The sequence below is a fragment of the Etheostoma cragini genome, chromosome 22 (assembly GCF_013103735.1).
Source record: "Etheostoma cragini isolate CJK2018 chromosome 22, CSU_Ecrag_1.0, whole genome shotgun sequence".
Lineage (NCBI taxonomy): Eukaryota > Metazoa > Chordata > Actinopteri > Perciformes > Percidae > Etheostoma > Etheostoma cragini.
In genome coordinates, this window is record NC_048428.1 from 10,702,142 (window position 1) to 10,723,793 (window position 21,652).

At 39.1% G+C, this 21,652-nt stretch overlaps 1 protein-coding gene and 1 long non-coding RNA gene across 3 annotated transcripts in view; one reads left to right on the plus strand and one right to left on the minus strand.

Moving 5' to 3' along the window:
• cntnap2a (contactin associated protein 2a) overlaps nucleotides 1–21,652 on the plus strand; it is a 322,443-nt gene that overhangs the window by 162,722 nt on the left and 138,069 nt on the right. For both annotated transcript variants that reach the window (XM_034861583.1, XM_034861584.1), the window contains exons 5-9: nucleotides 9,932–9,984; nucleotides 10,287–10,437; nucleotides 11,374–11,558; nucleotides 15,003–15,146; nucleotides 17,951–18,212. In XM_034861583.1, the coding sequence (XP_034717474.1) occupies nucleotides 9,932–9,984; nucleotides 10,287–10,437; nucleotides 11,374–11,558; nucleotides 15,003–15,146; nucleotides 17,951–18,212 (795 nt within the window). The remainder of the gene's footprint in view (nucleotides 1–9,931; nucleotides 9,985–10,286; nucleotides 10,438–11,373; nucleotides 11,559–15,002; nucleotides 15,147–17,950; nucleotides 18,213–21,652) is intronic.
• Nucleotides 3,244–21,102, minus strand: LOC117937547. The gene is made up of 3 exons (XR_004655178.1): nucleotides 21,092–21,102; nucleotides 8,138–8,139; nucleotides 3,244–3,376 (listed from the first exon to the last, which is right to left on the minus strand). It is a non-coding gene; the product is annotated as an uncharacterized LOC117937547 (long non-coding RNA).

The window sequence follows — 21,652 nt, forward strand, 5'->3', positions numbered from 1 at the left end:
GTGTGTGTGTGTGTGTGTGTGTCTGTCTGTCTGTGTGAGAGAAAACAAGGGTATGTATTGCATTCCAGTCAGCCCTCAATACCCTTTGATTATATTTCCCTTGTTTCATTTTCCTCCCATGTTCAAAGAAAAGCAAGTCAGTAATGATATGGATGACAAGATTTGGTACTACACACACACACACACAGATGCACACGCATATGCACAGATGTGCAGAACAATAAAACACAGAAATCTAACCCACTCTAAGTTTATATCCATCACCTGTCCCCTCCAACATAAACATTCCAGCACTCACAAACAACTTTGACAGGGAAATGATTCACTTCTGTGTGAATGCTTTTGTGCTATAAAGTCAAGTTGTAGCTTTTGCGGTTTTTAACCAGAATAGCTTCTATCCTTGTATTCTTCAACGTGATAAATCTTAATTTGGACTATACAAACTGAAAACAGAATTTGACTTGGGAACATCTGCCTTGTTATTCAATCTCACATTGTTTTAAAGGCACATTTTATTTTAGGCCACTTCCAACGTAAAGGAGTGTCTTGCATGTTCCCCATAATAATGCTGTTATGCTTTGCAGTGACAATTAAAAGGGTAGAGAAGATATATTTATTTTACAGATTTCAAATTGCAATACAACAAAATAAGCATGGATAGCCTCAGTCAAATGCAGAAACACTGAGTCAGGTAGGCAGCAGTATAGGGCCTGCACAGATCATTTCATAATTTATCAGCATTATTTACTTGGTATTCAAGTAAGACACAATAAAATAGATTTCTCAACTTTAGAGAAAGAAAAGTAGGAACGGTCAATGGCTTACACAACAGTTCAGCTAGACGTCAATCACCAGCCGGTTTGTGTTTAAGTGAAATTCATTTTTTGATGCCGGACTGACCAACATACCTGAAACAGAGTCTATACTATTTATTTATAAGTATTTTCAGAAATAGGTAACAGTTGACTTTAGACAACAGAAAAAGTTCAAGAAAAATGAGTTTGATCCAAGTAGGCTTTTTAACTGACATTAGTTTGTCACTAGCTTGTGAAATGTAAAAGTAAGTTCTTAGAAGGAATCAAGACTACATTTGATGTAGATTTGATTTATTTGTTCCGCAGCTTCTCCCACGACTTGTCAGTAGTCTTCAAACAAGGTGTCAGACATTACAAATGGTTTTACGAATGTTTCTGCTACGGATCTGTTAAAATGAAATATGTACTGGCTGTAATATCCATCTGAATGCATGGGAGTTTTATCTTATTTTATCTCTTTAAGTCATGGTTTTGTTTGTTGTCCAAGCACTAATGATGCAATGAAGGGTTTTGTCACTTAAAATGCTATTGCATCTGCTGTCACCTTGATTAATAAAAGGGCCCATTTGTTTGCAGAATACATTCACCTTCAGCCAGCCATTCACCACTAAATACGAGATACAGCAAATATGTATACCAAAATCCCCCAACAGACACAACAGTAGAATCAGACTGAGGTTTAGAATCTCAAAGACAATGAGTTTCACTTTTTTCTGCCTCAAAACCAACAGCAGCTACTGCTGATGTGACCTAAGCCAGCATCTGCCCCAATGGAGCTGCTTGAGGGCCAATAGGAGAACACTGTGATTATGGTTAACTCCCAGATGTAAATGGATTCCAGCTGTGTGAAATAAATCATGATTAAACAGATCATATGTGCAATCAGTAGCTTTCTTCTCATACATCAGAAAAGGCACTTGCATTTGGATACATTTTAGCCCTAAAGCAGAATTTATAAATCCAAGATAACCAAGAAAGTGAGGCTGAGGAGGAGCTGCTAGGTCAAGCCATGCTAAAGTCATCAGGATAGATGTGCGTTCACGGCTTTCCTTAACAAACCGTGAGGTTGATATCAGATTTACTAATGCTATAATGGAGAATATGCCTTGTTCGTACTTTATACAGAGTGAGCAGCATCTCCTTGTGGAAGTATGATTAATGTGAAATTTGTAAAAAAATAGAAACACGGCCGCTGTAATGACACAGCGAGAGAAAGCGTGGCAGATGGCCGCGGAACAACTGTTTTTGCAAATGACAAGTGAATCATTTAGTGGTTTCATTTAAGGGCAGTAGTTTGTAAATGTATATTTTTAGACTATCATTCAGTCGGTCCGCAGTTATTTGTCACGCTTTTTCTCATGTGTTTTCTTTTTATAGTGGACGAGTTTCCTTCTTTACATATTATATGCTTTGCTCCCTCGTACAATACATATGGTCATTTAAAAAGAAAGATCCTGAAGAAATTGGACTGTAAAATCTAGAAAGTATAAAGATAATTAGGTGATAAATGTAATGCATAATGTAAACATGAATGTAAAAGCTGTATTCATTTCATTCCGTTATTTTCCCCCAGCAAAATATAAGGGCAAGGTCTCCTCTCCTTGTTAATAAATGTACAGTAGTCTACACTATATTCAGTGAACTAAGACTATAATTAAGACAGTTTGGACAATTAGGATAGGTATTTATAATTGTACAGTCCTCCCAAATTAGAGTCCCCGTTTACTGGACAACACAAATGGTGTGCTAAGCATGCCGATTTTTTCAATCTTTTATTGTTAGAGTTCAAAATTAATCAACTAAAGTGTTTTAAGGTCCACTATAGAAACCCACATGCACAGCCCTTTATATGTTTCCCTTAGTAACTGACTTCATTTGAAACACATTTGGCAACTTTATCAGCTTTTCTAATTATCTGAACAGCTGCAGTGATATATTATATTAATAATTATTTAAAAAATGTGCACAACTTTAAACGTTAAATTCAATGAACAGCAATATGCACATGTTGTATTTTAATGCGGGCTGATAACAGGGTAAAACCAATGCTGAGTGAAAAGAAAAGGCTCCAGGATTAATACATCCTCGAGTTCTGGAGCAGTCTAGCTGTACAGAATAAATCGGCATGGTAACTTATGTGCCTCGGCTTTTGTGAAACCGAGTCAAGGTTAAATTGAGCCAGGATAAATGGTAAATCCTGGCTTAATACCTTATCTTGGTTTTGTGAAATAACCAGTGTTTGACACAAACAACAATAATCCTGAAAGAACATGGGTCCGTTTCAGAAAGCAGGTTTAGTGAAAACTCTGTTTGTTAACCCTGAGATGAAGGGAACTCTGGGTTTTCCGTTACAGAAAAGGGAGATAATCAAACCTGAGAAGGAGGGGTAACTCCAGCCCTTTTGAAAAAGAGAAATAACTCTACCTCCGAGTCTGTGACTATGGAAACCGAGTCTATAAACCTAACCTGGTCGGCAGCAGGTTTCTTTCAGTCTCCTCCTTCTGACACAGCGCTCTATCATTTCCTCATTCACTCATTCAGTCTGTATCAGGCGCATTTTACTACAGTTTGTGTTCTGCATGAACTTAAAGAAAGAGTTGGTTTATGAACTGTGTTAGTCAGACTATAAAACGTTTTTGTTCCATACATGGCATGTCTTCTTGTGGACGATCCTGTTGATGAAGAAACTGTTTTACTTCACAGGGAGTTAAACATGCTGTACGTCAGGAGAGGATGTTGAGGTCCCCGCCTGTAGATGTATTTCAATATCCAGATAACTACATATTTAGCGGTATCGTTTTTCTTCCTAGTGTATCAGTTATGTAACTTACATAACCTTATCCGTCCTCATATCACTAAGGTCACCCATCGTGCATATGCTCTACATCCCAGCATATTCTTTTTTTTTATTACAGCAGTTTTCTTTTCTAATTGGTGATGCGGAGCATATTAGTAAGGCCACTGTAGCAAAGCGCCGTCAGAAGAATGTGACTCGTTCTGAAACGTGTTTTAAACCTTCGTGTAGAGTTCCCTTGACACAAACCAATAAAAGACATTTAAAAATAAATAAATGATTGTAAATCGTAATTCTGTTAATGATGGTGCTGCAACAACTAATGGGATTAGTAGTAGTTTAGTTTTTCGCCGGCAGGATTGCCCCTAAATGAAATAATAGGTGTAGCCTACAACCATTCCAGTTTTCACCAGTAATTAACAGAATGTTCAAACTCGCTGTATGTGCGCATGAGTATTTCTGCCGACCAGTTTGTTAGTGGTTGTTACCATGGTGAATCATAGTATCATGAACCCCATTTGTTCCAGCTTGCTTATTTGTGAATACACTTTTCCAGTATTTTTTGTTTAGTTATATATATATATATATATTTTTGTTTTGTTTTGTTTTGTTTGTTTTGTAATAACTGCTTACACTTTTCTGTTCCCTGTATCTGTCTTTTATTGTCTGTAAAGCGACCTTGAGTGCTCAGAAAGGCGCTGTTAAATGAAATGTATTATTATTATTATTATCATGGTTCCATTCATGCTGCCTTTTCAGTGTGGTGATGCACGCACTTAATGCTGCGTTCCCATCAACCCATAACTCGTGTTTTCAAAACTTTTTACCCGTGAAAGTGTCCACGAATGGCAGTCAAACCTGTAAGTTATGATAGTCCCAGTTACAGTTTTGACGTCACACAAATGAACAACAATGGCGACCTCTGTTGATGCTGCATAGATGCAGTGAGAAATAGTATAAATAGGCAATGTAAAGTAATTCCACACATTGTAATCAAAAGAATACACATACGGTTGTGTACTACTACAGGTTATGTTTATTAAATGAAGCCCAAAACATGTTGCAGACTAGAAATTGCTAGTATCAGCTATAGGTAGCTGCTAGCTAGAAGGGTTTGTGGTGACTTTGCCTGGAACGCTACCAAGTCGTGAGTTGCGACTTGAAGTTGTAAGTTACCGGCTAAAAACTGTGTCTGGAATGCAGCATAACTCTGAGTGAACCTACTCTGAGTTGATTGAACCAACTCGAATCAGCTGAACCGAAAGCTCAGTTTTCCATCTCAGGGAAAATCAACTCAGATATCAGGGTTAGACTCAGAGTTTGTAAAACCTCCTTCCTGAAACGGACCCATGATCTGTTCCTATACCAAATGAGCACAATGTTTCTGACAGATATGGATGTTGTCCACCACAAGCTGACAGATGAAACACACATTAAATACACAACTCATAATCAGTTGAACATATGCCTACATCCCAGATATGAGTGATAACAGAGAAAGAGAGCGAGAGAGAAAGTTGCATACACACAGAAGCACCTGCACATGGACACACACTCCCCCTGGTCAGAGTTGTCTGTCAGCTGTGTTTTGAAGCCCACGGTGCTTCCTCATGATTACTCTGTCACTGCTTCTTTCTTCAGCATTCAGTCAGAAAATGAGAACTCGTATATTTGTCTGTTCATCTATCCACCCTCACTCCCCCAACTCTTCTGTTCTCACAACCAACTTCTCTTAAATGTTTTTCTGCTGCCCGATCCAAAGAGAAAAGGACAGTGTTCGGGCAAAGACAAAGAAAAGAGGATGAAAAAAGAAAGCACAAAAGAGAATTAGTGGGAGGAGAAGGAGGCAGATAAATATAGATGTTATGTTCCCAGCATAATCACCAAATATGTTGATTGTAGATGATAATTCTGGGTTTCAAAAATGTATGATAATTAAATGCAATACCATGTTATGACTCATCTAGGACTGTGCAATGAAAGGCTGTGTGTGTATATGTGTCTGTGCCAAAGGCTATAAAGCAGTCCTGAGCCACCATGCTTTGTAATTTACACGCTCATTTCCATTTTAATTAACATAGGATCAACAGAAAATCAATTATTTCATAGATGAGTCAGGGAATAGTAGAGCGGGTATGCGAGTTTCCGTCCGACTTCCCTTTCTCTGAGTACAAATTTAATTTTCTATACAAACCAATCACTGTCATGCAAGTAAAATTCCAAATAAAGGCAAGCATATCACATCTGACTTCAACCTGCGGCCCATTTATGCCAACAATATTCTAAATCAGCTTTCAGGATGATGTATTACCATCATTATCTGTTGAGTTGAAGAAATGTACTTATGTAGATAGGTTTATTGTTAGCATTTATTTATGGAGCAGGACTGAGGCTAAACACAGAAACAGCTGAAAGAGCCTCAATGTGGCCTTCAGGTTCTGAGGTGCAATAAGTACAAGGGGAAAGAGGGGAGTACATACATGATTAGACTACTGGCCTTTTCATTATGGATAAATCTAATGATTGTTATTTTCATTACTCCTATTTATAATGTTATCTATAGAATATCAAAAGCAATGACATAATTTATACCAGTTCTTAACATCTCACATTTGATTAAAATGCAAATACACATCTTCCAGTTATATGAAAAACAACCAAATCCTTAAGTTGATAAAGGTAGATCTCACTGTGAGTGACCCGCTTTTGTGCTCACAGCCACTTAATTTGCTGCTTGCCCACTTACACGTTGCCATGGATACAATTTAACATAATAAGCACCACATGCACCTTTAATTCTTCCTGACATGATGCAGGTGGCATCCGTGTGGTATTGCTTTGCGTTGGCAGATTCCATGTATTCTTGCTTTATTTGGGCAATTATCCAAAGTGACTCATTCAGGAGAGACATTCAGTGACGTGTAGAAAAGATAATAACTATACAATAACTATAACATATTTTTCCATTTAAAGTGGAGAATAGTTATGATTACATAGTCTAATGTATTTGATTTAATAGATTTCAATTGTAAAACCTCACTTTAAAAACGTGACATTTCTTTTTTTATATGCATACCATCAACATTCATAAAACAATATCTCGTGGCTCTACACACCACACACAGCCACCATTGGTGAGGTAATATGACAGTGATGTACTGACATCAACTTCTTATTTTCGGGTGCTGATAAATAATAATTTATAATAATAATTTGAAGATTGTATTGGGTGTCACAAACAGCTGTCTATATTAAAACTCTATCTCAGTCACTGTCTGTCGCATGGTGGAAAACCACCATCTGGGTCAGGATCCAAAATGACATGGTCTCTTGGGTCAGGGTCTAATAAACCTTGGCCATCTTGTGTGCATGCCATCACAGCTGCACTGGCTACAAACCAAGTAGTCGTCCCATGTTACTCTGCGTCGCAGTGGGTCAACCTATCTCCCTCTTTTGCTGCATCTCACATCTGCAGGTGGTGGAAAAGCCCTCCAGTCTCCATAAAGTTTCCCTCCTGATGCACTCAGCTGAGCTGGCAATCATTTTCAGAGCAGCACAACTAGATCTGCAATATCTCATAAAACAATTGGAAAACTGTCAACTACCACCACTGTTTGCACCATAAACGTGGCAGAAGAAGATTATGAGAGGGGCTGGGAAAGAGAGCCAGAGAGAGATACAGAAAGAGCGATAAAGCAAATGAAGTGATGAAAGCAATAGAGGAAATTAAAGCAGGACGTAAAAGAGAAGAGTGGAGCAGAGAGGGAGGAATGGGGAAAGATCAAAGTGGAGAGAGCGAGAAAGAACTAGTGAAGGAACAAGAGGAAAGTGTCAAGCAGCGAAGGAGATGGAAAGATGTATTCTACCCAGTGAGAGGCAGCATGGGATCATTTTGGGAGCACTGAAGTTAGAACAAAGGAAACAGATGTAATTTCCTCTCACCCCCCTCTCCAGGTGTTTATCATGAAAGGACAGGCTTGGCATAGTTTTGTGTGTGCGTGTTATATAAGCGAGAAAGCAAGAGAGAAGGCAAGACTGAGGGACAGCGTGACTGTGCATGAGTGTGTCTGTGTATAAAATGAGCTGATCTTTCCCAAGCCCTGTTATCCTATCATAGCCTGTACACTCGTCTCTACCTTCACAACCAATCACACCACACAGACACACTCTCCACTAACCTCTTGAACAGTTGGGGTTACGATAGTAAGATTGAAGAGGGCCTCAAGCACTGCACTTTATTTCCTTCTCAAGATTTGAAAATCTCCTCCACCCTATTGCCTGTCTCCTTTGCTCTCTGTCCTTTTTTGGACACGTAAACCTTATTTTTTTACATACAAGCTATCTCAATTGGATTTCATGTTACATGTAAATGCCCTGCTGCTTAATAATCCAAGATATGTTGTAATTTCTGTAATCCCAAATGTAACTTCAGTAGCACTACAGATACAGTTCTGTTGTAAATTCAGCACCAGTAAATTTGTAAGAATGGACATAGCATTTTATACCTTAAGACAAGTATGTTTAACACGCCTGTGTGCACACAAACACAGGTGTTTTTAATTGGCTGATGAGACCTCTGCTCAGGTTGAAGCTGGTTAGAGTTGTGGCTCCGCTTCATACATTCTTAGTTTTAAAAGAAAGTATTTTCTCTCAATCAAGTCTGAATTTTAAAAAGCTAGAGCTTGTGGGAAGAAAAATAATCTGACAGAATTCAATTGGACACCGTAACACAATGCAGTGAAATAGAAAATATGCATAGTGAACGTGTTTCACTGCTCACTAATGGGGCTTTAGGGTGGGGATGGTGCAGTGGATATAACACATGCCTTTTGTGTGAGAGACCTGGGTTCAATTCCCACATTGTGCGACCTCTGACATATATAGCAACTGTAAGTCTCTTTGAATAATACCGTCAGCCACACGACATGTAATGTAACCTGACAGAGCTCAACATCTTTTTTGCTGCAGGCCTTTTTCACAGCAGACTTGTCATAATAGGAAAATCACAATTGACCCAGTGTCCCATTACAGTAGCTATGTTTCCATCCACTTGTCAATCGAATTGCCTGAATTTTGCTTAAAGCATTCATGTGAAATAAAGCCAGCGAAAGAGTGTTTCCATCCAACGGCTTTTAGGCCATTATAAACCGATGCATAATGACGTCACATGCTGTGTTGTGGTCAAAACGGGAAATCAAATAGATTTGAGACATTTTAAGGAGTTTCCATTCATTTTTGAACTAAATTGCACAACGTTCAATTTAACATTTGCTAGACAAAATGGATTGCTCCATCTATCTACAAATTATTAATCATGCACAAGTTGTAATAGTGCTTATGTGCCAGCTCATAGGGAAATATCAAGCCATAAGTGGACAACAGCAACGCTATCAAAACATTGCTATGAAAATGCAGATCGACGTAAATGGCAGACAACCATGATTTTTGCTCGTAAATTAAATTTAAAATGTATTTTGTCTTCTCGTTCGTTCACTTAAATGTGTTTCTGTTGTTTATGGTGGCTTGCAACCATAAAATAACCTACAACTTAATTGACAAATAAAGTTTCCATCAGCGTTTATTGCATACAACGCTTACCGATGAATTAAGAGAAAATCCCATGAGATCAACCATACAACTTGATATTCATGAAATTCAATCAAATTTTACTGTTTCCATAAGGCATTTAATATTACTTAGTGTGGATGGAAGCATGGCTAGTGTGCTGGTGAGTTAAATAGGCACAATATCAGGACCCTGAGACGAGCAGCGAAATGGAATTCAGTCATCATTAATTAAATCATCTGCACCTTTGCTTTTCACATTGTGACTTGTAAAAAATGTCCTCTGTGAAAAAGCCCTTTTGGGAACAATATCATTAGAAACAGTAAAATCTCTATTGTACCAATAGTAGCCAGTAAAGATAACTTTTTTAATGCACAAACCTACGCATCCAGATGACCAGGACAGCTAAGAGATGTCAAATTTCCAAAGGCCCTTTGCCTGTTCATCTATTATTAGCATACTGTATTAGCTCAACTGACTAAGCTTCATTGCATTACTGCTGATAATTTAGGTGTATTGTTTATTTAATTCAGTAGATGGAAATACATATTTTACAAAGTTGTGTTGGCCCATAAAAGAGTGCATGCTTCATGATCTTTGTCAATTTGAAAAAAGGGTCTTAACCTTTCTCTACAATTACAATTTACTTCACTATAACTGACCCTTTCCAATCTTGCCTTTTATTGCTGTCCCTCACTGTCATTGTCTTCCTTTCTTTCTCTTGTGTTTCCCTCTTTATTCTATTTGTCTTTTTTAGGGGTGGGCGTGATCAACTTTGATGGACAGGGTGTAATCTCATATCGTTTTAAGGTACTGAATTAACTACCATGATCTTCTATGTTATCTTGACTATACCTTCCCATAAAAGGTCATACTGACAAGATTAATCTAGAACATAAAGGGTACATCATAAACATCAACAAATACCGTAGCAATAAAATCTGATAGGAAATACATTTGATGTAGATTTGGAAAAGATCACTGGGGGACCTGGATTTGTGCAGGCCTTCTTGTTTTGAAGTAAAGAAAAGAAAGTTTCTACATTTCTTTAATTGAAACTAAGCCACCTATGATGTTTCACAACCATGTGCTGATTGTTTACGTGTGTGCAGGTGAAGAAGATGAAGATCATTAAAGATGTGATTGGACTAAGGTTCAAGACGTCAGAGAGCGAGGGTGTGATTCTCCATGGGGAGGGCCAACAGGGAGACTATATCACCCTGGAGCTTCGCAAGGCCAAGCTGCTGCTGCAGATAAACCTGGGTGGGTAGACAATGAAATGCAAAGTAAAGTTTCTCTTTATGCTGACCCTCCTGACACAATGGTTTGAGATAGCTGTCTTGGTATCAATTGATTAAAGGCATGTTATACCTTCTCTTATGACCCAATCTTTGAAGGAGTTCATAGGTTTGTGAAATCATATGGCTAAAAGTAAAACTCATTGAAAGTTACATATCTAAGTGTTATGTAAGATAAAATACTTTGTTAATCCCACACTGATGGACATTCCTTTTATATAATTTTTTTAAAGCCAAGCTATACACATAATGCATGCAGCCACACTACAGTACACTAGTTGTGTTTGCAGAAACTTGGCAGGTCAAACAAATAATTTCATCACTATAGACTTGCCAATAATGCTAAACTTTTGTAATCTAAATTAATGGCCTGTCGCTGTTGGTCAAGATAACATTATCTAGGAGCAAAGATAAAGTGTCCATGTGCAGCACTTTACCCTTTACACTGTAAACAGCAGCCACGACAATCCATGAGTGTGTTGAGCATCACTCACTGTCAACTGGTGTGACCTTTAATGATGCCTTACAGCAGCACAGAAGCAACAACTGCAGTGGTGCATTATTGTACAGTGTTACAACTAATGGCACTTTGGGCTGGTAAAGAAATGGCAGGTGTTTTATTATTAGCAAAAAGGATATAGCCAGAATGGTGAAGCACGGAAGTAATGTTTTACTAGTTAGGCATATCCCTGCCAGAGAACACAAATATGTTTTGTGTTCATTGGTCCTTGTTAAGATGCCCAGAATATCTAATACTAGCTTTAAGAATAAAAGCAAATCCAACTGTCGTTTATAGATATTTTAGCATTTTTGACATGGTTTTAATATATTATTGGCTTGTTAAAAAATGCTGCTTTATTTACAGTGTTTATTATCTTTTATTGTACCAATTTAATTACAGGCAGTAATCAGTATGGCTCTATCCTGGGTCATACCTCTGTGACCACCGGCAGCCTTTTGGATGACAATCATTGGCATTCGGTGGTTATTGAACGCTACCGTCGTAATGTCAACTTCACCTTGGACCGACACACCCAGCACTTCAGGACCAATGGAGAGTTTGACCACCTCGATTTGGACTATGAGGTGAGAAACAAAGTCTACTGAGTACAGAGACAGGAATGTGAATAACGCAGACACAGAATGGTAGTCTCCCCTTTGAAATACATAAACTAATAGTGAATTAACACATACATGTCCAAACACAAATACAGGAGATGACTGGGAAACATTACATGTATTGAGCTGTATAAAGGATGCATTACATCAATTTCTTTGAAAGACATATCAGCTCGACATCATATTAACAAAACTTCTGGATGCCAAATGATTTAACAGCTGTACATTGATAGGCAGTCATGGGTGAGTTGAATTATGTAAAAGGAACTGGCAGACCATGGAAAAGTGAATAGCTAAAATTTCAGCTGATTGATTCCGCTATCTCAGCTTTGCCTGAGTAATGCTTGTATGTGTGTGTCACTCCAGAGCATTTTAGATTAACAGAAGAATACAGGTAAAGCATACAGATAAATTTGTAATACTGTAGCATGCTAGTTTAGCAGGTAGCAGTCAAAATGTGCACTTGGTTTATTTGCTCAACCCTATATTACATGCAGGGCCCAATCCTGCAGGTGCAAATCCAGTGGTAGTGCAAACCCAGACTTTTTACTCTCTTCCTCGGGCGATAGTCTATGTGGTAATTTCCCGACTTCCAACAAACCCTGCTGGAGCCAAGGTGGGACGGGTGGCGATATGTGTAGCTCAGGCTGTGTTTACTTTGATTAGGTTGTGCGGTGCAATTTTCGGGCAACTTTTTGGCATGAAACTGCATTTGCTTTTTCACTTCTTCAGACCAACCATTATTGCAAACACAAGGCAATTACAGTGGCTTTAGTTGGCAAACGTGCATGCCCACAGACACCTTTTTCCACAGGGAGTTTGGGAGATGTGGTGGCCTTATGCCAGGACTTGGCTGGATCTTGGATTGCCGGTGCCATTTACCTGGTTGACTTTTTTTCTGTTTGCCGATCTGAAGGCCACATTTTTGTTTTTGATGAATCATGCACAAGTTTAAGCTAATAGGATAACAATTTATTGGAATTGTACTTTGTGCAATTTTGGTTGATTGATTGCAGCTCACTAGCCGTTCCAGGTCTGCCACAATGCTCTTGGGTTGTCTGCCTGAACTAGCTTGCAGCCTGTGTTTCATTAATGTTTAAGGCGTTGAGTATTTATTTTTTAGGACTTAATGATGGAGTTGTTCTTCAGTTCTCTAGAAAACTGAATGATTCTTGTTTAGGAACCTTGGGCAGCACTGATGTTCGTCACAGAATACCAGTAATGAGAATGGGAGCAGTTCAGCTAAAATCTGAACCTTTGAAAAAAATGCTAGGAGTCTAAACAAGGCTGTGTGATCATTATAAAACAATTATACAGTGTATTAGCTTTACTTAATAATCTGTATTTGTGATGCTTTTTGTTTTCTTGTACTGTGGCGTTACCTGATTTTGTAACTTCTTCTTAAAGAACTAGTCATTACTGGTGGAAGCTAGGCCTCCTCTGTGTGTAGAACATTAATACCATACAGGAAACTAGATATTGGTTGTACACTGCTATAATGCTAATCCATGAGACTCACATAATTAATGTCATTCAGTAATGGAATGCAAAGAGGGCAGCTAATAATACTTAAAAGAGGAAATTGATTTTGGAACGCATAACGGGTATGAATGTGCTTGTGTATAATGTGAGTGTGTGCAGCTGTGTACATGTGTATACATGTGTTTGTGTGAGTACATTGATATGTTTGTGTGTGACCTTTAGCAGATATTGCTGATATGGCTGATCGGCTCCAGTGCTAAGTAGGATACTAAGAAATAGGGCAAGACAAACCACAGTCCAATTAAACCGAAGCTGTTGGATTAAGTGATCTTCAGGGAAATCTATACACCTGTGGGTGTGCGTGCGTGTGTGGGGGTGGGTGTTTGTGTTTTTGTTTTTGTGTGTGTGTTGTGCCGCCTGAATGGATCCTGGCAGTGTCATTGTCTGACTGAGTCTCTACAAAATTGGGACCAGCTTTTATATAAGTATATATAAGTATACCACTGTACTCCATCTAGTCCACACGCCATTGTGTGTGTGTGTGTGTCTTTGTGTATTTACTTTTGTGTCTGTGCGTTGTCTGCTCACATTTAACCCTGTAGACTAAATATCTGGGTGCATTTGTGTCTACCATTGGCAATAATTACTAAGACTACTGGAGCATCACTACAGACACAGACAGACAAACACACATACACACAGATAGAAAGGCACATATTAACTGGTAATTGCAACCCACCCTCCATCATCTTGGTTTCCCTCAGAGCTATGTCTTAAAGGAAGAAAAAGAACACATGTTCAACTGTAGAAAAATATGAGACGCAATTTACATTTTCATCAGTTCTGTGTCCTTCAGCGCTTCCCACCAGATGCCTGTGTATTAGCCTCCATCTTGCCTCAGTTGTCCTCTCATCACATCTGTTCTTTAATGCTTTCTACAACTGCTCCAGTTGTCATATTATATAAATATATATGACAAACAGTATCTTTGGATGCTTATATCAAGTTGTTTGGTTGAAAAAGTTGATATAAGATTTGTCAGTATTGTCCTTGTAATTCCGATCAAATACATTCGTGATTTATTCTGGGGTTGACACTAATTGTCCTATATAAAAACAGAAGAGAACAATATCAGACCCGGACCATCCATGTCTGCATTCATTCACAGGACTAACCTTAAGGGGATTCTACAATATTTGTCATAATTATACCACATGATGTAAACAGTACTGTATCCTTTTATCATAGTTGTACCTGTTACAACATCCACATGTGACTATCATGACATTTTATAATGATAATTTACATTTTATTTGATACTTTTTTGGTGTTGTTCAAAAACTGAAAGAATATGTTTTTTTAAATTCCATTTTAGGATTTGTTGTATGTTTCCCTAATTAGAGATTTGTATGATGCTACTGTAATTCCTGTCTTTGTATGTGTATGTGCAACCCAGTCTCACGGCACTTTGTAAAAATAGTCACGTTATTTTGATCTATTGATTCGTCAACAGGGACACGATTTTCTTGTTTATGTGGTGTTTATGTGACCCATATACTAGCCCGACCAACCGGCTTTTCAATACTACTCACTACCGAATTCATGCTGTTATCACAAAAGATGATTCCCAATTAAATAAATTAGTTTAAAACTCATGCTCACCACCACAAAAAAACAAGGAAATTGTGGCCCTGTATATGAATCAATAGATTGAATGACTTCCCGTTGTCACAAACTGCTGCTGGGCTGGTATGTGTTGGGAGGAAGATGATTTTCTGAATGTGTATTTTCATGTTACATTTATGTTGCTTTTTGCAGTGTTTTAGCAGTAGGGGGAGGAAACACTCAAAGCTAAAAGGAGTCTTAAATAATCTGTATTTGTTACACTATCCATCTCATTTTACCCCTTTACCCTCTGTTCTTCTCTAGTTAAGTTTTGGCGGGATGCCATACAGTGGGAAGCCAGTAGGAGGAGGGAGGAAGAACTTTAAAGGCTGCATGGAGAGCATCAACTACAATGGAGACAACATTACAGACCTGGCCCGCCGAAAGAAGCTAGACACCTCCAGCTTTGTAAGGGAAATGTGCATGCACACACACAGACACTCTCTCACATATATATGGCCTTCCAGGCCTCTGGTAAAGGAACCGAGCCTGAGGATGACACATACCACCCCACAAGAGGTGAGATGGGGATTATTATATACATAATGCAGGCCAAAAGTTTGGACACACCTTTTCATTCACTGTGTTTCCTTTATTTTTATGACTATTTGCATTGTAGATTATCACAAAGGCATCAAAACTATGAATGAACATAATGTGGAATTATGTACTTAACAAAAAGTGTGAAATAACTGAAAACATGTCTTATATTCTAGTTTAGTAGCCACCCTTTGCTTTTTTGATAGCGCTGCAAACCCTTGGTGTTCTCTCAATGAGCTTCATGAGGTATTCACCTAAAATGGTTTTCACTTCACAGGTGTGCCTCGTCAGGGTTAATTAGTGGGATTTCTTGCCTTATTAGTGGAGTTGGGACCATCAGTTCTGCTGTGCAGAAGCCTACAGCCCCAATGGACAACTGTTAGAATTCATATTATGGCAAGAACCAATCAGCTAAGTAAAGAGAAACGAGTGGCCATCATTAATTGACCTAAGAAAATGAAGGTCAGTCAGTCCGGAATATTGCAAAACTTTGAATGTTTCCTCAAGTGTAGTCGCACAAACCATCAAGCGCTACAACAAAACTGGCTCACATGAGGAGCGTCCCAGGAAAGGAAGACCAAGAGTAACCTCTGCTGCTGAGGAAAAGTTCATCTGAGTCACCAGCCGCAGAAGTCGCAAGTTAACAGCAGCTCAGATTAGAGACCAGATGAATACCACACAGCAGCAGACACATCTCTAGCAACTGTTAAATAGAGACTGCGCAAATCAGGCCTGCATGGTCAAATAGCAGCAAGGAAACCACTGCTAAGGAGAGGCAACAAGCAGAAGAGATTTGTTTGGGCCAAGAAACACAAGGAATGGACATTACACAACACTATTTGACCAAGAAGGAGAGTGATGGAGTGCTGCGCCTCCACAGTCACCGGACCTGAACCCAATTGAGATGGTTTGGGGAGAGCTGGACCGTGGAGTGAAGGCAAAAGGGCCAACAACTGCTGACCATCTCTGGGAACTCCTTCAAGACTGTTGGGAAACCGTTTCAGGTGACTACTTCTTGAAGCCCATCAAGAGAATGCCAAGAGTGTGCAGTAATCCGAGCAAAGGGTGGCTACTGTAGGAAACTAGAATACAAGACATTTTTTCAGTTATTTCATACTTTTTTAAGTACACAATTCCATATGTGTTCATTCACAGTTGTGATGCCTTTAGTGATAGTCTACAATGTAAAAAGTTATGAAAATAAAGAAAACGCATTGAATGAGAAGGATGTGTTTAAACTTTTGGCCTGTGTATATAAACACAATGCACAGTAATGTAAATTAAATAGAAATAATATGCTTATAAAGGCAGCTGAGTACCGAACATCCTCATTATTGTCACACTAACTCTGTACCTGACCTGAGTGAGGGGGCAAATTATTCACCGTACCAAAATAGTTTAACAGATTCATAATTAATCAGACACAGCTGACCCATCAGTGGCCCCTCCATGTGTTTGCCTCCTGTCTTTGTGCTCCCTCTTGATATCAAGGCTGCCATTTCACTGCAACCAAAGGCAGAATTTCACTACAACGACCGTGGAACAATTTGATTTTTTAACAGAATTAGGAACATATTAAATGCCTTTCTTCCCATCATCAAATGCACTCTGGTTGACTGCTAGATGTAACTTCAGCACATTAGCTGTTTTGCCATCCATAAAATTAGTTACGGGAGAGTCACAGAGCTCCTGTCTCTCCACTTCTCCTCCTCTTCCTCATCAGTGGACAGCCAGTGTATCTTCTTCGATCTCTGGTGAACTGATTGAACAAATGGAGACACTAATCAAGTTTGTTAGAGCCACACCTTTAATCACGCTTAACCACTGCTAATATCAGCTCTACTTGGCTTGGCTCAACTCAACTCGGCCTTGGTGTCCCGTTCTCCTTTTTCCCTTGCAGATTTAGTATCGCCTCATGCGTGACGCGAGCGGGGCTGGTTGCATAGGGACGCTGCAAGAAACTGCCGTGACCTAACGCAACACACACAGAACGTTGAAAGTGTGTTGCTCTTGATGCTCAAAAATTTAGGTTGAAAAGAAACTGAAGGCAGTAAAAAAAAAAAAACACAGCTGCCTAAACTACTTAAACACAACAGGTTTGTTCAGGACACACCTGTCTGTCTCTATTGATGATGATGCAGTGATAAGTGATGATTCTCCCCCACCAATCAGTAGTCTGTAGGTTTTCACGACACCTTTTGGTATCGCCTCAGCTCGCTTGGAACCTCGACTGAGATGAAACTAAAAAAGTACCTGCAGGTACCAGTGACTTTTTTCATAGTGGAAAACCATAAAAGGCGAGTAGAGTCAAGGTGAGTCGAGCAAAAGGAAAAATGCCACATTCTCTCTGATGACTCACACAGCCGTTCATTTCTAATTTATCTTATCTAAACAGATCTGCTTGCAAATTCCAGGAACAAAGAAACACACACACACACACACACAGATTCAGTCAGAAGCATCTAAAGGTAAACATATAAATGAAATAAATGAAGTAAATAAATACATGATTTCCTAAAGTGTGGGGGCATTTAAAACATTTAAATTTAAAGAACTATTTAAACAAGCCCACATTTAAAAGGCATAAGCTTTGTTTTTTCTCTTTGAAGATCATTTGATAACTTCCTTTTATCTCTCGTTGTTGGTGTGTCTTTCTCTCTTTAACTTGACAGCGTAACCTGTCCTTCTCCTGTGTGGAGACCCACACCTTCCCGGTCTTTTTCAATGCGACCAGCTTCCTGCAGCTGCCAGGTCGAGCCAATCACAACACAATATCGGTGAGCTTCCAGTTTCGTACATGGAATCCCGATGGACTCCTCTTCTTCAGTAATCTTGACGATGGCACGCTGGAGATCTCCCTCGAGGACAGCAAGGTTGCAGTTCATATCAATGTGACGAAGGCGACCATAAACAACCGGGTAGACTTATCGTCAGGTGAATTTGTCCACATGTGCACCCACATAAACACCCACCACACAATGTAAAAGGATCTAATTTGTAACATTTACACATTCAAATTCCTGGGAAACGAGACCCATGTTATTGATTTTGTAGAGTGGTGTACTTGCATTATCTCAAATGTTTCCAACAATGTGCAAACCTAGTGAAATCTGTAATTTTGTAATGGCCTGTTACATTTGGTACATTGGATACATCTATCAATGCTGTCATATCCCCTTAGCCCTCTCTAGTTGCTCTTACTTCCAGGGAAACACGATGATAGATGAGAGATGATAGGTCAGAGAGTGAGGAAGGAAGTTGGAGAGCAACTCTATTGTTTACTTTTGTTTTTTTATTGCTCACTCGTGATGAACCATGATTATTTGCTATTTGCTGTGCGTTCTGTCGCCGAAGATGTCCCTGGAAAGCGTAAACGCATCGGTGAACCAAGCAACCCAAGGGTCATTATTTTGACCAGAGATAGCAGCGTTGGGCTGCCCCAAAATTACATGTGACACATTAGCTACAGTAGCTTTATGGGGAGTTAACTCATCTAATAAGTTAGCAACTACTTAGCTACTTATAGTTGTCTGCTATTTCAGTAAAATAAAATGACAAAATGTGAATAGATGCAACAAAAATTAAAACTTGAACACATTACCATGGCCATAAACATTATTTCTGCCTGAGTCACATCAGATTTTCATCGGCAATGGTGGTTGTCTTGTATTGACGAAAATTGCCATGATCCCACGCTACTTCACTACAAAATCAGCGTCCAGTTTTTGTTATTGTTTTAATTGAGATTCTTGTTTGTTCTTGTTTAAACAAGAATCTGTTTGGGAACTGCATTTATTTTCAATCATAACACTAATTAGCAATTATCACTATTGTATCCTCTGTTGTATTCCTAATATGTCATTGCAACAAATTTAATACGGAAATATGAAGCATTTTTGCTTCCCACTGACAATTATTGCATAGGGTTGAGTGTTGGGTAAATGTATGGATGTTTGAACCACAGCTAAACTGACTTGTTGCACATCTGTATTTGGCTAGTTTGGTACAGTTTAAGACAATGTCCACATTTTGAGACTTGCTGAAAAAGAGATGCATACAGAAGGTGCATTTACTGTTAAAGGTCTGACTTAGCTCGTTTACATCATGGACTTAATTTTACCCTCTACTCACTACTGAGAGACTCATACTGTCTTTACTTTTAAAGCATTAGCACACAACTTTGTCCCCTCAAAGCAATCATGTTTATAGTCTTGGTCGAGATATTCCTCTTGGTCTGGATTAGATCTCCCCTCTCCACAAACTCCATCTTGACATGCTCTTGATTTATGTGGTCTTGAGCCCAACAACATTAATAAGGAGGGTTTCCAACAAATAAAACATATAAAGAACGCGTTCAAGATGTGGCTACATGATCCAATTTTTCAGCATTCTCTGTCACGAATGATAGTCTACAAAGTGAAGAAAACAACTCTTCTTAAAGATGGTTATGATTAAATTAAATCATGCTTAAAGATGTGTAGTAACCAAGTAGAATGCTGCCCTATTGCAGGGACAGTGTTTTATGGCGTTTTTCCATTCCATGGTACCTCCTCGATTTGCCTTTTTTGGGTTTCCACTACAAAAATAAGTCCCTGGTACCTGCTAACAGGTACTTTTTTAGTACCACCTCAGTCGAGGTTCCAAGCGAGCTGATGCAATACCAAAAGATGACGTGAAAACCTGCGGACTACTGATTGGTCGGAGAGAATCGTCACTAATCGTTGCGTCATCAGTGCTAGCGACAGACGGATGGGGGGGTCCTGAACAAACCCGCCGTGTTTAAGTAGTTTACCTCCAGCTTCTTTTAAAACTAAATTTGCCCTCTTACTGTGGCAACAGCCCCATGCTGAGAATCAAAAAACAACACACCTTCAACGTTCTGTGTGTGTGTGTGTTGCGTTAGGTCACGGCAGTTTCCTGCTACAACGACCAGCCACCCTCACCTCACACATGTCGCGCTACTAATCTGCAATGGAAAAAGGTCGAGCAGGTACCATGTAATGGAAAAACGCCATTAGTATTTGAGTGAAATCTTTGAAAAATCGTCTTCTATTCCTCTTATCCCAGCACCTCTTTTACCGTTATGTTACTCGGCTTTCTTTCTTTCTTTCTTTCTTTCCTTCTTTATTTCTTTCTTTCTTTCTTTCTTTCTTTCTTTCTTTCTCTTCCCCTCCCTCCCTCTCCTTAGACAAACTCATTTATTCTGTCCACTGTTGCTTTAATAGGCCATTATGCCCAGGGGTAGGGATTATTACAGAGTTACCCTCTAGGCTAATTGGGCTTGAGCCTGCGATTACATCAGTATTACTAGAATACACAGACACACAAACAGAGAATTGTGCACACAAACACACGCTCCCTCCTTTGATTTTGTTATTAGTATCTCTCAGAAAGAAAGCCACACTGGCTCCAATGACACAGTGGGAGCTTAGTAGACTTGTAATGAAATGCTTAGTCCTTCTTAATGGCAAATAAACTGTGAAGAGACATGCAGATGTGCACATGCTAGGAAGGAGAGAGTGAGCGAGAGAAAAGAGAGGTTCTTACTGAGAATACACGCTCCTGTTTTCTTTTGGGATAGATTGCTTATCAAGCTATTTAGCGTAAGCTTATTCATACATATAATCAGGCATCTGCTGGAAGGTAAAAGCGCACAGAAATGCTCCACTGACTTGCAGCCCCTACAGAACCTTCCTTCTCATACTAATGCATGAAGAGTTTTTTTCACACACTGTTTCACCAACCACTCAGTAGGCCTTACCAGGAGGCACACTTTGTGTCAGTGATGTATTAGTCTTTGATTTTTGTCTGACCTGTTATCTGTGAAGTAAAGAGTCTTCAGAGAAAGAACATGATTAGGTGAACTCTCAAATCACATGCACCACCACATATTTACCACTATGTTAATGTGATGTGAATTTTTTTTTACTCTCAGTAACTTGTTGTACTACGTAAAGCTTCATTAACCAATATTTTACTTTTCCTAAACAACATTGAATCAAATGAATCAAAGGGAAGGAGTTGCGAGCACTACAGTTTTCACTTACAATGAGCACCGTTGTTTGCAGCTTTCATTTCATTTTTGATTTGATGTTTCATACAACATAGCAGAGAGATTGAATTACTGCGAGTGTAATTCAGAGACAAACATCTAACAAGCCCATGAGACACAGATATTGGTTTTTCTCAGGGGTTCTCAAGGCAAAAATTGCAAAATAATGTTGAGCATTTCACTAAGGTGGGGAGTAATAGGACTCCAACAGGACGCCTATGTGTTATGTTTGCGCTGGGTGTGTCAGTAATGCCAGACAGTGTGCTAACACATTATCCAATAAAATATACCCAGGCTCAGAGATGAGTTTGCTCTGGAGCCT